The 12,902-nt window shown below is 37.7% G+C and overlaps 3 protein-coding genes across 5 annotated transcripts in view; 1 reads left to right on the forward strand and 2 right to left on the reverse strand.

Moving 5' to 3' along the window:
- Positions 1–12,902, reverse strand: part of LOC145460221 (uncharacterized) — a 162,166-nt gene that overhangs the window by 145,287 nt on the left and 3,977 nt on the right. The gene's annotated exons all lie outside the window — the stretch shown is intronic.
- Positions 170–7,864, forward strand: LOC145502537 (pre-mRNA-splicing factor 18-like). Its single transcript, XM_081481861.1, has 15 exons — positions 170–293; positions 1,252–1,320; positions 1,468–1,488; positions 3,352–3,453; positions 3,561–3,640; positions 3,934–3,967; positions 4,298–4,372; positions 4,621–4,698; positions 4,962–5,030; positions 5,604–5,669; positions 5,788–5,862; positions 6,338–6,409; positions 6,537–6,654; positions 6,971–7,008; positions 7,320–7,864. The coding sequence occupies exons 1-15, from the start codon at positions 228–230 to the stop codon at positions 7,401–7,403; spliced, it is 1,047 nt and encodes a 348-aa protein (XP_081337987.1). The 5' UTR covers positions 170–227; the 3' UTR covers positions 7,404–7,864.
- Positions 7,930–12,576, reverse strand: LOC145502535 (uncharacterized). 3 transcript variants are annotated; one of them, XM_081481860.1, is made up of 4 exons: positions 12,382–12,472; positions 11,209–11,300; positions 9,470–10,081; positions 7,930–9,073 (listed from the first exon to the last, which is right to left on the reverse strand). In XM_081481860.1, the coding sequence occupies exons 2-4, from the start codon at positions 11,248–11,250 to the stop codon at positions 8,462–8,464; spliced, it is 1,266 nt and encodes a 421-aa protein (XP_081337986.1). In that variant the 5' UTR covers positions 11,251–11,300; positions 12,382–12,472; the 3' UTR covers positions 7,930–8,461. The 3 variants fall into 3 exon arrangements, with proteins under 3 accessions (XP_081337986.1, XP_081337985.1, XP_081337984.1); XM_081481859.1 differs by lacking the exon at positions 11,209–11,300 and having other exon boundaries at positions 12,382–12,576; XM_081481858.1 differs by lacking the exon at positions 12,382–12,472 and having other exon boundaries at positions 11,209–12,365.

A 12,902-nucleotide genomic window follows, 5' to 3' on the forward strand; every position in this document is an offset into this window, starting at 1 on the left:
TTGCTCTTCCGGCATCTTCTTCAAATCCAGGATTTAATGTTTTTGGAAAAATTTCATTTATATTAAAACCCCAGGGGACCTTTGCTATGTCCAGGCCACGTGTGTCCGTCACGCAACCGAGTCGTTTCCAGGATCCTTTTGAGTGACACGAAAGAGAGACTGTTCGAGGACATTATACGTTAGTTACATGACATAGTAGTTTGGAAAAGTTGGAGTTGCGGAGTTCAATGGACTTTCTTCTTGCTGAAATCGAGAGGAAAAAGAAACAGATCGATCAAAATGAAGTTACATCGGTGAGTTTGTAGTCCTAAGTCTTAAAGGACTGCACATGACGAAATTTTTGCCTTCAAACATTTGATAATACTTCGTGCAAACTAACTGTACTTGTGGTGGGGGAGGTGTTGTTATGTTTTTAACGCATAAAGCACAATGATTCGCAATTCGAGAAAAATACGCTGTAAATGACTTAGGCTTCACAGTAATTCTTATTAAGTCCTGCTTTTTGTTTTCCTATAGTCGTTTTTGCTGCCCTTGGTAACCGTATTGACGTAAAATCATAATAACATTTAAGTCCAGTGAAGCCCAAAGGGGGGACCCCATAGGCAGATGTGGGGCATTTGACTTTTCGGAAGAATATTTAGTCAAGCCTGAAAAATGGGTTCAAATCAGATTAAAATTCCCTATTATGGACAAGGCAACTATACTGTTGTGCATTGTCATGCCACTCTTGGTTCATTGTAAGAGAGGCTTTGTTTTCTTACAACAAGTTGAACTAATCTTATGTGAAGAACCCACTCAATACCCACAAACTGAGGTGTTCCGTCAATTTATATTGGAAATTAGTCACTAGAAGTGGCTGTTTTATTTGTTCAAAACTAGTGCTTACCATCATAACAGCAGTTTTCGCTTAAGATGGCTACCGCAGGATAGCCTGCAGAACAGGCGTAATTTTTGCATAGTTTAGGCGAACAGAGGCGAAAGTGAAGCTTCGCACTCCCCTCGCTTTTGCCTCTAGTTGCCTAAAATACGCAAAAAATTACGGCTGTACTGCAGGCTAACCACAGGAAGGTGTTTAGGTTTCTCAGGTGTCTGTCTGGCTCAAATCAAAATTGGGGTTGGTAAAAGAGGTCAAATAACACATCGCTACTTTCAGAGGGTGGCTACTCTTGGGGGTTAACATTTTCAGAGTTCCATAATATTTATGAGTTTTATCAGATGTGTTCATTTTAATCCTTGCATCATTTGCAACAGAATAAAAAATACTTCAGACGAGGTGACCTAGCAGCGAAACAAGCTGAGGAGTATAAAAAGAAGCAAGAGGTAAATTGTTTGATCAATTTTCATCATTGTTTGCCTTACATTTTTCTAATGTTGTTCTGAGAATTTAGTTATTCATCAAGAAAATATCTTTGAGGGTAGTCACTCAGTTATTTGTTTTTGTTTGGTTTCTTTTGATCATATATGTAGGAAAAACTGAAGGAAAAAGAGGTATGCTTGCTTACTGACTAAACTACATGTAAAAACTAATGCATTATTTGGCCAGGTTTCATTAAGATGATATAAAGGAACCACTTATGTTACATGGTGGCATGAATTTTATTTTTAAGTGGTTACAACAATATGTATAATTGAGGAGCAAGAAGGCTTTTAGCCAAATGGGTGTCCAGGGGTCCTGTGGATGGCCACTTTTTGAAGAAAATCGTTTGATTTTTCATTTGAGCAGGTCCTATAGCACATTTTGGATTCCCACTTTTCAAATCCTGGCTAAAAGCCTGGCAGTGAGTTTGTAAAATATTTATATACAGTAAAATCCATATCTTCAAGCCACTGTGTAATTTTCTTGTTTTTATACCGACGAACTGACAGTTTATACAAACGGTGGTGAAAAGTGAGAAATGATGTCATTGATATCCCACTAGCGAGAATATGGAGAATATATAACCACTCAGGTTGTGGACATACTTTCATATGAATTTTACGAGCGATGTAGAGGTGGATCTACGTGTAGGGTGTAGGGGTGTATACCCCCCCCCCCCCCCCCGAGATGGCATGTGGCTTTCTAATATAACTGGTATTCTGAAGAAACAACAACAACAACAACTCAGTCACGCCATTCCTTAGTGGTACACCCCCTCCTAAGAAAAATCCTGGGTCCACCCCAGCCTGTGATGTATATTCCAGTGAAACACTCATGTCTCATTAGAGCACTCTTTGTTTATGTTTGATCAACACGTAGACACAGATTCATAGACACTGATTGAAAGAATTGATAGCAACTATGATTACCGTGTATTAGTTATTTGTAACCTTTGACGGATGGAACATGGATACAGCTAGTTTGAGAAAGGTTATGTCCTACAAAGCATAAAAGTATAGACAAAAATCTTGAAAAGTATGAGAGGGAGCATTAGTTTACCTAGTTTGGTCAAAGTTCACAGTTTTTAAGAGGATAGAAGGAAAAATCATGAATGTGCATTTCTAATTTCTCCTTCCTTCAGTATGAAACACCAAAGAGTTTGATTAAGCAATGCTGAACTACCACTACCCGTAACATGATAACTACTGTAGTACCTTTTGGTAATAATTACCCATGCTTTTCTCAAAACAGCTGTATATATATTGTTACTATCATCGATCAAAATACATATAATTGAGGCCTTCCAAGGGGTAGAAGTGACAAGCAACATGACCCTGAAAACTACTGACATGGGAATTGCTAATCAGCGACACGCGAATCAAATGCAAGGCTGAAATTTGACAGAGACACAAGAAGCACTAGAAAAGACAGTGACATAGATCCTTTTTTACTTTTTGCCTTTTTGTATTCCCTTGTAAAGTCTGTAAATGTTAGAAACTTGTTTGCTTTTCCAGTGAATAAGCTCTAAAAAAATCAACCTTGAAGTGACAGCGACATATGACTTCATGCAGAAAAACGACAGTGACATTTTGCTGAGTTAGGCAACGTTGGTACACGAAAGGATGAAACATGGTGACACAGCTACCCCTATTGGACGGCCTTATAATTTGGAACAGGCATTCTGCAACTTGTGATTTGGTTTCCATGTTAAACAAAGATCTCAAACAGAGAGATGTCAGCCAAACAGCACTGACTGTAAAGTAATGTGTTCCTTGATAAACTTTCAAACTTTGAATGAAAGAATCAAAACTGTTGTGCATGACTGAACTCAAAATACCTATCATATTTTATGTGGGACACTGTTATGTAAAACAACTGCACATTCCCATCCCTGTGGCCTTTTTCTGGACAGTGTGTGACTGTGTAAAATTATTAATTGATTAATCTCACTTCTGAATTAGAACATATTTATATCATCTTGTTTTGATCCTTAGGAGAAAGCTGGAAAAAGAACTGCAGATGATGACATATTTTTTGCATTTAAAAGAAAGAAGGATGAGGGTGAAGCTAAGTCAGCAATGATACCAAGAGAAGAGGTTTTTATTATTTTTTTTTTTGTAATTCCATCCAGTCCTCGCTTATGGTACATGTATTTTTGAATAAATGACAATTAACAGACTTCAATCTTGTTTCTGATTCAAAGGTCATTCGAAGACTAAGGGAAAGAGGAGAACCGATCCGATTGTTTGGTGAAAGTGACGACGAGGCTTGTCAAAGACTAAGGTTAACAGAAGGTGTAGTTTTTGTAGCCGGTAAAGAGAAGGCCCACCTCACCTCCCCTCCAAAAAAAAAAAAAATTCAGGACTGGTCACCCCCTTCTCAAGGAACCAGAAATATAAACTGAATGTTTAGAGAGTTGTTATTTTCAGTGGACAACGGTGAAGCTCTATCAGGTCTTTGTGTTGTGAGACTTGCATCAGGTTCATTTCTTATAGATCTTTTCTTCTCTTTAAGTTCTTGCCATGTTTACTTCAAATTTGTAATATGCCCTGATGTAATGCTGTTGTTATCTACAGGAGAATTGAGATGCTTGCTCCAGAAATTAACAAGGTACATTGCAATGTGTGTCCATAACTCAAGAGCATTGACAACATGAAAGAAACAAAGAAAATGCCTGCCAAGTTAAAAGTATAGAACATAGTTTTTAGTAAAAAGAAAAAAAAATTGAACGGCCTACTGAAGGCAGGATTTTCCCAATGGTGAGAGAAAAATATACAGTCGAGTTTATTTTTCTTCTTGAGGAAGTATTTTTTGATTTCAGTATGATAAAACAGGCGGCACATATGATCACAATAATTAGTAGGGTTCATGGGAAACTTCGGCCCTTTTGGTATCTGTAAATTGAAGCCTAAGCAATGTTAGTAATCTTTTGTGTATCAGGGTCTGAGGAATGACTTCAAAGCAGCCATGGAAAAGATTGATCAAGAATACTTAGCAGAGTTAATCAAACAACAGGTATGTCCCAAATGAATGCCCATAGTCTGTAATTATTAAACTCAAGAAGCCATTAGAGGGTGGGGTTTGAGTTTCCCACATCCCAATAATTTTTGACCTAGATATTCCTCAATACTGGATGAGACAAAAAATTGATTACTGTGTATCTGTTTTGAACTTTTAGATCAGTGTGTTTCAAGTATAATTTTTCAATATAGTTAACTTAAAATTTCATTTTTGTCAACTTACATCCAAATGACTTTACATAGGGTGGTGAACAACAAGGTTCAGAAAGCGAAGAGTCATCACAAATTGAAGATGATGGAACGACACTGGAGGATATCAAGGTAAAAAGATTCTGAGGGTTCTGATTGATTAGAAAAGTATGTGCCATTTTCTTGACCAATCAAAACTGAATTAAACCAAATTCAGTTATGACTGACCCACACATAGTTTTCCTTCATGTTTCACCCATTAATGTGAGTTGTGCTTTCTGATTGGTTAGCGCAATCACTTTCATTTTTGATTTACGACTCTCAGTTGAAAACCGTTCCAATCCACTCTGTGAACTTGTAACCAGGTTCTGACTACTAATACTTTGTACTTATAGGATTTGGCCAAAAATATGGGTCGGGGAGATGAAAACCTGGATCAAGATGTTATCTTGAAGTTTATACAGGTAATTACTTCTAGTACTTCCAGTCAGAGCTTTTTACAAATTATATCACTGTTCAATCAAGCATTTTTAATCGTTGGTATTATAATTAAAAGTGTTTGTCATGAGGTCTTTCAAACTGAGTTAGATCTTGAGTTAACTTGAGATGACCAGTATTAACTTACTGGTGGTCATTGTCACAAACTTTTGAAGGCAGCTTTATATTAATTTGTTGAAGTTGGTGGCTGTTTACACCATCTTTTTATAGTGAACCAGAGGAATAGCTCAGCAGATGCTAGAGTAGTCAGCTCAGATGATAAAGTAGATGGTGATTTTTCCACAGCAGCCAGCTATGAGCAGTTCAAAGGATATATGTATCTCACTCATCCCCCCTCTCACCACTCCCCCTCACCACCCCCTCCCACTCTTCCCTTTGGAAGATCATTTATAAATTGGAAATTCCAGGCGGCTTAGGGGTCTCAAATTCCAAAATCTTTAAGGAAAGTTAAGACTTTTGGTATGGATATTTTCTTGAATAACAGATTGGGTAGCAGATTAGCAACAATCTAATTTCTGCTTATTTTTGTTTATCCTTAGTTTCTTCTTGGTCTTTGGGCAAAGGATTACAAAACCAGATCTGATGACAGTAAAAGAAGTTTAGAGGTAAATACAGGGCAAAAGTGTTAATCTATTAACTGTAAATACATGACTGTGTATTAAAAATTGCTTGTTGCTCTTTTTCACGTTATAGTTTACGATTATCTATATTTCATCTGAATAGGCAAAATTGGCAGGTGCCACTCAAAGGCAGACAGAATCATACCTGAAGCCGTTATTAAGAAAACTGAAACATAAGGTAATTGAAAGATGGTAAAGTACAATATATTTGTTTCTATAACATTGCCAAATGTTCTTGCTGTCAATCATAGAGCTGGTACTTGTGAATGTTGTTGGCTTCTAATTGCTTAACTCTAGTAAAAACACTGTTTACCTCTTGAAATAACTCAGACAGGCTAGTCAGCTGGGAAGATAACAACTTGAAACAAACTATCTGCACACACGGTCAGTATGATTTAATGGGCCATTTCCAAGTTTCAAATGAGTCATCCTGCAAATTTCCCTAATGAAAATGAGGTTGGCTTAATGTACATAAAAATGAATGAACATGTGAAACACATTTTCATGTTGATGGTTTCATATGAAGACTTGTTTTGACTCAGAGGCTAGAAAAAATGGATTAGAAGGTGATATCTTTAATTTGCAGACATGATTTACCCTTACATAATTATTATAGCAATGTTAATTTTCAAATAGTAATTCTTTGTCAACAGAAAACACCTCGGGATATTCTTGGTGCCTTGACTACCATCATTATGAGTCTTCTAGAAAGAGAGTATGTTAAGGTGCGAGGTTACATGCTTTTAATATGTAGTTCAAAATTATTATGGGGACTTTATGACTGAAACAACATTGTTTTTTAACATTTAAATGTTTTCAGTTTTGATGCAGCATTTATTTATTGTTCTCCAGGCAAATGATTCATATCTTCAGATGGCAATAGGAAATGCTCCTTGGCCAATTGGAGTGACCATGGTGGGGATTCACGCTCGAACAGGAAGAGAGAAGATCTTTGCACAGAATGTTGCTCGTATCCTTTTTGAAAGTCACTGTTTTGACTTTTGACTTTTCAAAACAAGTGTCCAAGAGACAATTTTGATTTATAAAGAAAACTTTCAGGGCGCAACTAGTTTTCACAGGCGAGAAGAACATTTTGAACTGAACTTTCTTAAATATAAGAGAATCTTTTCTCTAGATGGTCAAACCGGTCAGGCATAATTATCCTCAAACCAGAATCACCCCCACAATACACATAAACAACAACAGCAACAAATCACTGCTACACTTACAATGCTTTGTGCTTGAAGCTGCTGCAATTGAATAAAATTCTTTAACTTCCGTGTCAGACGTTCTCAATGATGAAACTCAAAGAAAATATATCCAGGTATTAATAGCTCTTATTATTATAACAGTAAAAATAATTTAATACAGCTTGAAAGAATTTATTACCATTCAGAAGCCACACAAAGAACTGACAATTTAGAAGTTTAAATAATTTGAGTGATATCAAAATATTTAATATTTAGTAAATTTACTGAGTCCATGTCCATGTTCCTCTGAACCATACCGTAGGGGAAAAGAAAAGGAAAAGCCCCAAACACAACAAGGAAATACACAATAGCCAGTCTATCAGGAAGGACTTCCTTAACATACATGTACACTAGTGCTGTTATTAACCATTTCTGTCTGTTTTAGGGACTGAAGCGACTGATGACTTTTTGCCAAAAGAAGTTTCCAGCTGACCCGTCAAAGTCTGTAGAATACAATGCTGTTAAGTGATTGTTAGAAACCTGAGAAGTACATGGTACGTGTAATACATGGAATCTATGAGGCATGAACATCAACACCAACAACTCTAATGTGGAAAGAGAAGCCCTTGCTTGTGAAATGTTTGGTTTGCAACAGAACTTCTTTGTGTGGACTGAAACAGTAAAATTGTCTAAGTGTTGCATGGTGCCACTTGATGCAAACAACTGTCCATTGAAGTCTCCACAAAAACATGTACCTTTATTGCAAGATATCAAATATTTATGCACAAGATGTGAAACCAGTACATGAAGAAACCAGTATTTTCAAACCACATTTCTAACATTTACTTCTGCAACAATAATATTAGAAACAGCTGGAAGATATGTCAGTTTTTCATAATATTAATTTCCACAGGTTCCAAATAAATAATGTTGAAGGGAATATCATTAAATTCACGTCAACTTCAAATAACACCCATTGTACAAATATCACTTTTACTGCAGAATAAAAACGACATAGTTTTATAACATTTATAGGGCGTAAGGGTATCCATTCTGATTCAGTTGACAGAACAAGTATTCCAAGTCATAATATCTTCTCACATTCTGGCAATTGTGTTAAGAAACTAGATGTGTCCATGGTAACAAGGAAACAACTGTTAAGGCTCTAGTATAACTCTGGGATCATGTGTACCTAAGGCCTCCATGGATGAGTGTCGATCGATACCCTTGTTTGACCCTCAGTCGACACTCCATTGACATCTCAATCAACACTCAATTGACATCTTCATCGATACTCAGTCAACACTCAATCAACTGTCATTCGAGAGTCAATAAATTTTCACACACACACCATCGGGTGTCGTTTGATAAATATGAGTTGATTGCCAGCTATCAACCAACTGTTAATTGAGTGTCGATCGAGTGTCCATCGAGTATTCATTGTGATGTCGATAGAGTGTTGGAGTGTCAATTGAGTGTCAATCAAGGGCATCGACTGACACTTGACTGCAAATGCTTTTCGTACATATGATCCGAACCCTGAAACTTCTATGGCTTTCCGCCACTTGCCTGTCAACTGAGTTTGTCTCATCTAAAAGTAAATTTTAACTTTGTAACCACCATCATATGATCGGAAGGAAACATCTCTTCTGCAATTCTTCCATTTACAGTTTCCAAAGTGTCTCCAAGGGACGACATGGTAATGAAATAAAGAGCGATCATTAGAGAGATCACAGATAATCCCAACATTCTGTTTGAACACAAAAATAGCACCCTAGTGTTCAATCGTCTTGTCCTACTAAAACACTTTTTTAGAAGTACTTTGAGAAGTATGTACAAGATAAACACCACCGAAGTCGCATATAAAACACCAATCAATACAAAGCTGTTGTAATGTTCAGCATCGCATTCCTGGCAAAATGGTAATTCACAGTTATTTTGATCTCCTCCTTTGACGCAAACACCACATCGACAAGATCCATGAGGGCCGCAGTCTTGGTGGCATGTGTACTTGAAATGTGGACCATATGCAGTCTCTTTTGCCATCTGAAATGTCATCTTGAGTCGTTGCCATTTATTTTGCAAACTGTACTTTTGTTGATAGGTTTTTCCGTCTCCATGAATCTCAGCTGATATGACCTGAAGACCAGTTGATGAAACAAGTATTCTGTCTGGTCGACTCACTGGTCCTGGTTCTGGCTGCAAAGAAAATATGTTTAGTTTAAAAAATGTTTTAAACAAAAATTCCAATATAGGCTACAGTATATATACACCCATAGGTCCTTGATGGAAACGTTATTGACTATTGTTACGTTATCCTGTCACATAATTCAGTCTTTAAGCTATTTGTCTCAGGTTTTCTTGCAACTTTTGTTACAGATGATTCTACGGGTGGCTGTGTCATGCACAATTCAACAATTTAAATTGTGAGTGATAACAGAGAGTTAACTCAATTCTACTATGTTCTCCAACTTTTGCTACAACTTTTATCAACAATTTAACCCATGGTGTGAGCAATTCTACACTAATTTGGACAAAAAATGTAATGTTTTGTCCAAATGTTGTGCAGTGCTTTGTAACACAAGTTCCACGTACCATGTTACTGAAAGTATATCCTCTATGATCTCCATTTGCTGTTACCCAGGCATCCACAAAGCCGTAGCCTTGGTTAGAACCTTGAGGATTAAAATAAGGTGGAGTATCACATGACCCCTGCTTGTCAAAAGATCCTTTTAAGATGCCATCCACTGGCCAAGGAAAATCATTGTACACATTGAAATCTCCCACGAGCACCGAACGTTCACTTCCTATGGATGCAATATAATTGATGACATCAATGGCATTTTGACATTGTTGAGTTTTGTCGTAAGAAAAGTGAACCACTGTGAAGTCCATTTCATCTCCGTCAATGTCAACTTGAGCATGAAGGACAACTCGTTTGTTTCGATCGACACTCCCTTTACCAACAGTAAGGTTCACAATGTGACTCATTATTATGGGATGTTTACTGAGCAGTCCCAGACCTTCCATTTCCCACCCTGGTGGCACTTGTTGACCTAGTGGAGGTGTAACCATGGCAACTGGGTGATAAACAAGATGTTTATACTGTGGAATTAACTCTTGCAACTCTGTTAGCTGGTTTCTTTGGTCCTTTGCATCGGTCCGCACCTCTTGGAAACCGATCACATCTGGATTGACTTGATTTATCTGAAATATATCAAGATAATACAGTATCAGACATGTTTTGAAGATGATCTTATGAAGAATTCTCTGATCCCCCTTTACATGAGACTCTGGAACACTCTTTGCCAAATTAAAATGTTACATGTGATAGTTACAGGATCTATACTTTGAAAGATCTTCCCACCCCTAGGGAAATTACCCAGTATGTTCACCTGAGGTATAGACACATTTTATTCTAATTCTTGACTATGGGAGGGGCGGTAAAGTAGCCTCATCTTGCTCACTTGGACAGCCAATCACAGCACAAGATTTGCTTCATCTTGCCTGTACGCAGAGCTAGCCATACATTAAGATGACACCCTAGTCTCTAGGTGTTCTCCGCTCAGGGGAGAGTTGGGGGTCTATCATGAACAGTGATGTCACTGAAGAGCACTCAGCCATTCTTTACCTGACTTTGTGCATAGTGAGGCAAGAGAGACCACCTACATGTAGGGACTAAGTTGACAAGATGAGTTAATGACAGTTCCATTCAGTAGCGTTGGGTAAAACTATCAATTTACTACTGGGACTTGTTTTAAGCTTTTACCGAAGAACAATCAGGCAGTGTTTTAAAACAGGCCATCCACTCCTGACCAGTAGATAACTCTTCAGTGACAAAAACATTTATTTACAACAATAACAAAAAAATTCAAAATAAAATTACGAGCTTATTCCGAGTGTTCTCTCACTCAAAATAACTTCAAATACTAATTAAGAATTTCATTTTAAATTCTTTTATCGGCTGTTGTCAGCTTCCCATTACAGACTGCTTGCATGACTTAGCACGAAATTTACAAACGATTTACCGTTCAGAACTCGACCAGATTAAAACATCGGAAGATAAAATTCTAAAAGTAAATTCAAGACAACTTAAAATTCCTTTGCAGCAGGTCCCAAATATTTCATATTTTTTTCCAGTGGAGCGATTACCAAACGGTACTTAAATTAGATCTACTTTATACACAAATTTTGCAACATAACTTAGAAAATCAACGTTCTAAGTCGAACAAATGTATAACACAAACAGCTCAGCAGGACGTGAAGGAATATTAAAAACTCTAAATTATTCACATCAACGAAAAATTTTACAGAAAGCTTCAAGACTGAATTACCATTTCTGCGATGAACTGTTTTCTTGTTTCCCACTGAAACATTACATTCCATATGTTGTAGTCGGCGACTGTTACAATTCTGTGTCCAGACACTTGGCGATCGTTGGAGAAAACGCCGGTAAAAAAGATTAAAAACATGTAAATTCGGGCAGCCATGATCCCATACTGAGAGGATTACAGCTTTGAAAAGAGTAATCGTTCGTGTATGCCTACATATAACGTCTCTGTTGTCATTGCGTCCGGTTGTCAAGTGGAATCTGGGTAACAAATTGCCGAAAAATGCCTGCGATGTTTGAGGCCAGCGGCTTCAATTAGGCGTCGTAACGTTTGACACGAAGTGCAAAGACAACGCTTTATCACACTTGTCAGAAAATAGAAAAAATTGATATCAAGCGACAGATATTGCTACTGTTCAAACTTGGGTTTATTTTCGTACAAAGAAAATTCAAGACATGACTATGATGTGACCGATATGATATAAAAAACTGGCTTGAAATTGATCAGAATTGTGTCATCTCTATGTCATCTCTCAGAATTATGCACTAAATGAGATGCGGTGTTTAATACATTTTCAAAGGAGACTTCAGCATACCTACCAACCCCCAGAGTACAAAAACCTGGAGACGGCTTGAAATCTTTGCATTGTAAGAATATAATTTTCGACAATGTCTGAATATTCTCCGACAATCACCCGAGGGCCTTCCGAACGTTCCCGACATCTTGAAAATAACGAAATTAATAAAAAAAAAAAATTAACAAGAGCCACAGTAGGTAGTTCCTGGGAGATTTGGTGGTCCAACCGGGAGACCGGGAGATTTGATGAGATTTGATCCCGGGAAAACTGGGAGAGTTGGCAAGTCTGCTTCAGTGGGGGAATCCAGATCCTCTTCTGAGAAAGGTACTTTATAAAGAACCCCCCTATTTGTAGTTCTTTCCTAAGAGCCTGTATACAAATATGTTGTTACAGCTAGAAAACATCCCTACGGTTTGATAACCCTCCCACAGAAAGTAGATTGAACCTCCAACCCACCCTTCTAAAAATTCCAGTTTAGGTTCATAATTTCCTTTAAAAATTTTGGCTTTTGAAACCCCTCCCCCTTGGAATATCTGTTAACTTTCCTTAGGGCAGCCGGTGGGTAGGGATGTTTTCTGGAACTGCATCATGTAACATACAAGATCAGTGTTTCCATCCTGCAGCATGACCATCCTCCATTTGAGGCTCCAGAAAACCACGGAAGACTTTTCCATCATAACTCCATCTTGCTCCATAACCCTCGGCACATCTTACCTCAATAACCTTAAGGTCATGCGGCAACATATGAATATTAATCCATGAGGCGTTGCCCAGTATACGCATTACAACTGCATTAGCATGTTCATTCTTCGCCTGCTCACTGCCAGCACAGGCACCCCACCATTCACTGGTCACATCCCTGTGGCAATGCTTTGACAGAGCTCGAGCCCCGACAGTCAAGTTTGCAGTTGGTTTGTGTTTCTCATTGAATGATTCTAGAAGAGTTGCAATGGAAGGTGGAAAAATATCAACACTCCCTTGGGTGCGACGGATATTCAACAAATCAAGCAGTCCTCTGGGACCAAGAATTCTAATAATTGACATTAATTGGAGAGATTTTTCCGTATCAATAATCTCTTTCCAGGTCTTCTTGAGAGCTGCCAAGATCGGAGAAACTTTT

This window comes from Orbicella franksi, chromosome 11 (genome assembly GCF_964199315.1).
Source record: "Orbicella franksi chromosome 11, jaOrbFran1.1, whole genome shotgun sequence".
Lineage (NCBI taxonomy): Eukaryota > Metazoa > Cnidaria > Anthozoa > Scleractinia > Merulinidae > Orbicella > Orbicella franksi.

Excerpts from the sequence above, each read along its gene's own strand:
- LOC145502537 (XM_081481861.1), top strand. The coding sequence starts at position 228 with ATGGACTTTCTTCTTGCTGAAATCGAGAGGAAAAAGAAACAGATCGAT. Across the intron at positions 4,373-4,620 it reads CAGAGTTAATCAAACAACAG|GGTGGTGAACAACAAGGTTC; the intron begins GTATGTCCCAAA and ends GACTTTACATAG. Across the intron at positions 5,863-6,337 it reads TAAGAAAACTGAAACATAAG|AAAACACCTCGGGATATTCT; the intron begins GTAATTGAAAGA and ends CTTTGTCAACAG.
- LOC145502535 (XM_081481858.1), bottom strand. The coding sequence starts at position 11,364 with ATGGCTGCCCGAATTTACATGTTTTTAATCTTTTTTACCGGCGTTTTC. Across the intron at positions 10,082-11,208 it reads AACAGTTCATCGCAGAAATG|ATAAATCAAGTCAATCCAGA; the intron begins GTAATTCAGTCT and ends GATATATTTCAG. Across the intron at positions 9,074-9,469 it reads GATATACTTTCAGTAACATG|CCAGAACCAGGACCAGTGAG; the intron begins GTACGTGGAACT and ends TTTTCTTTGCAG.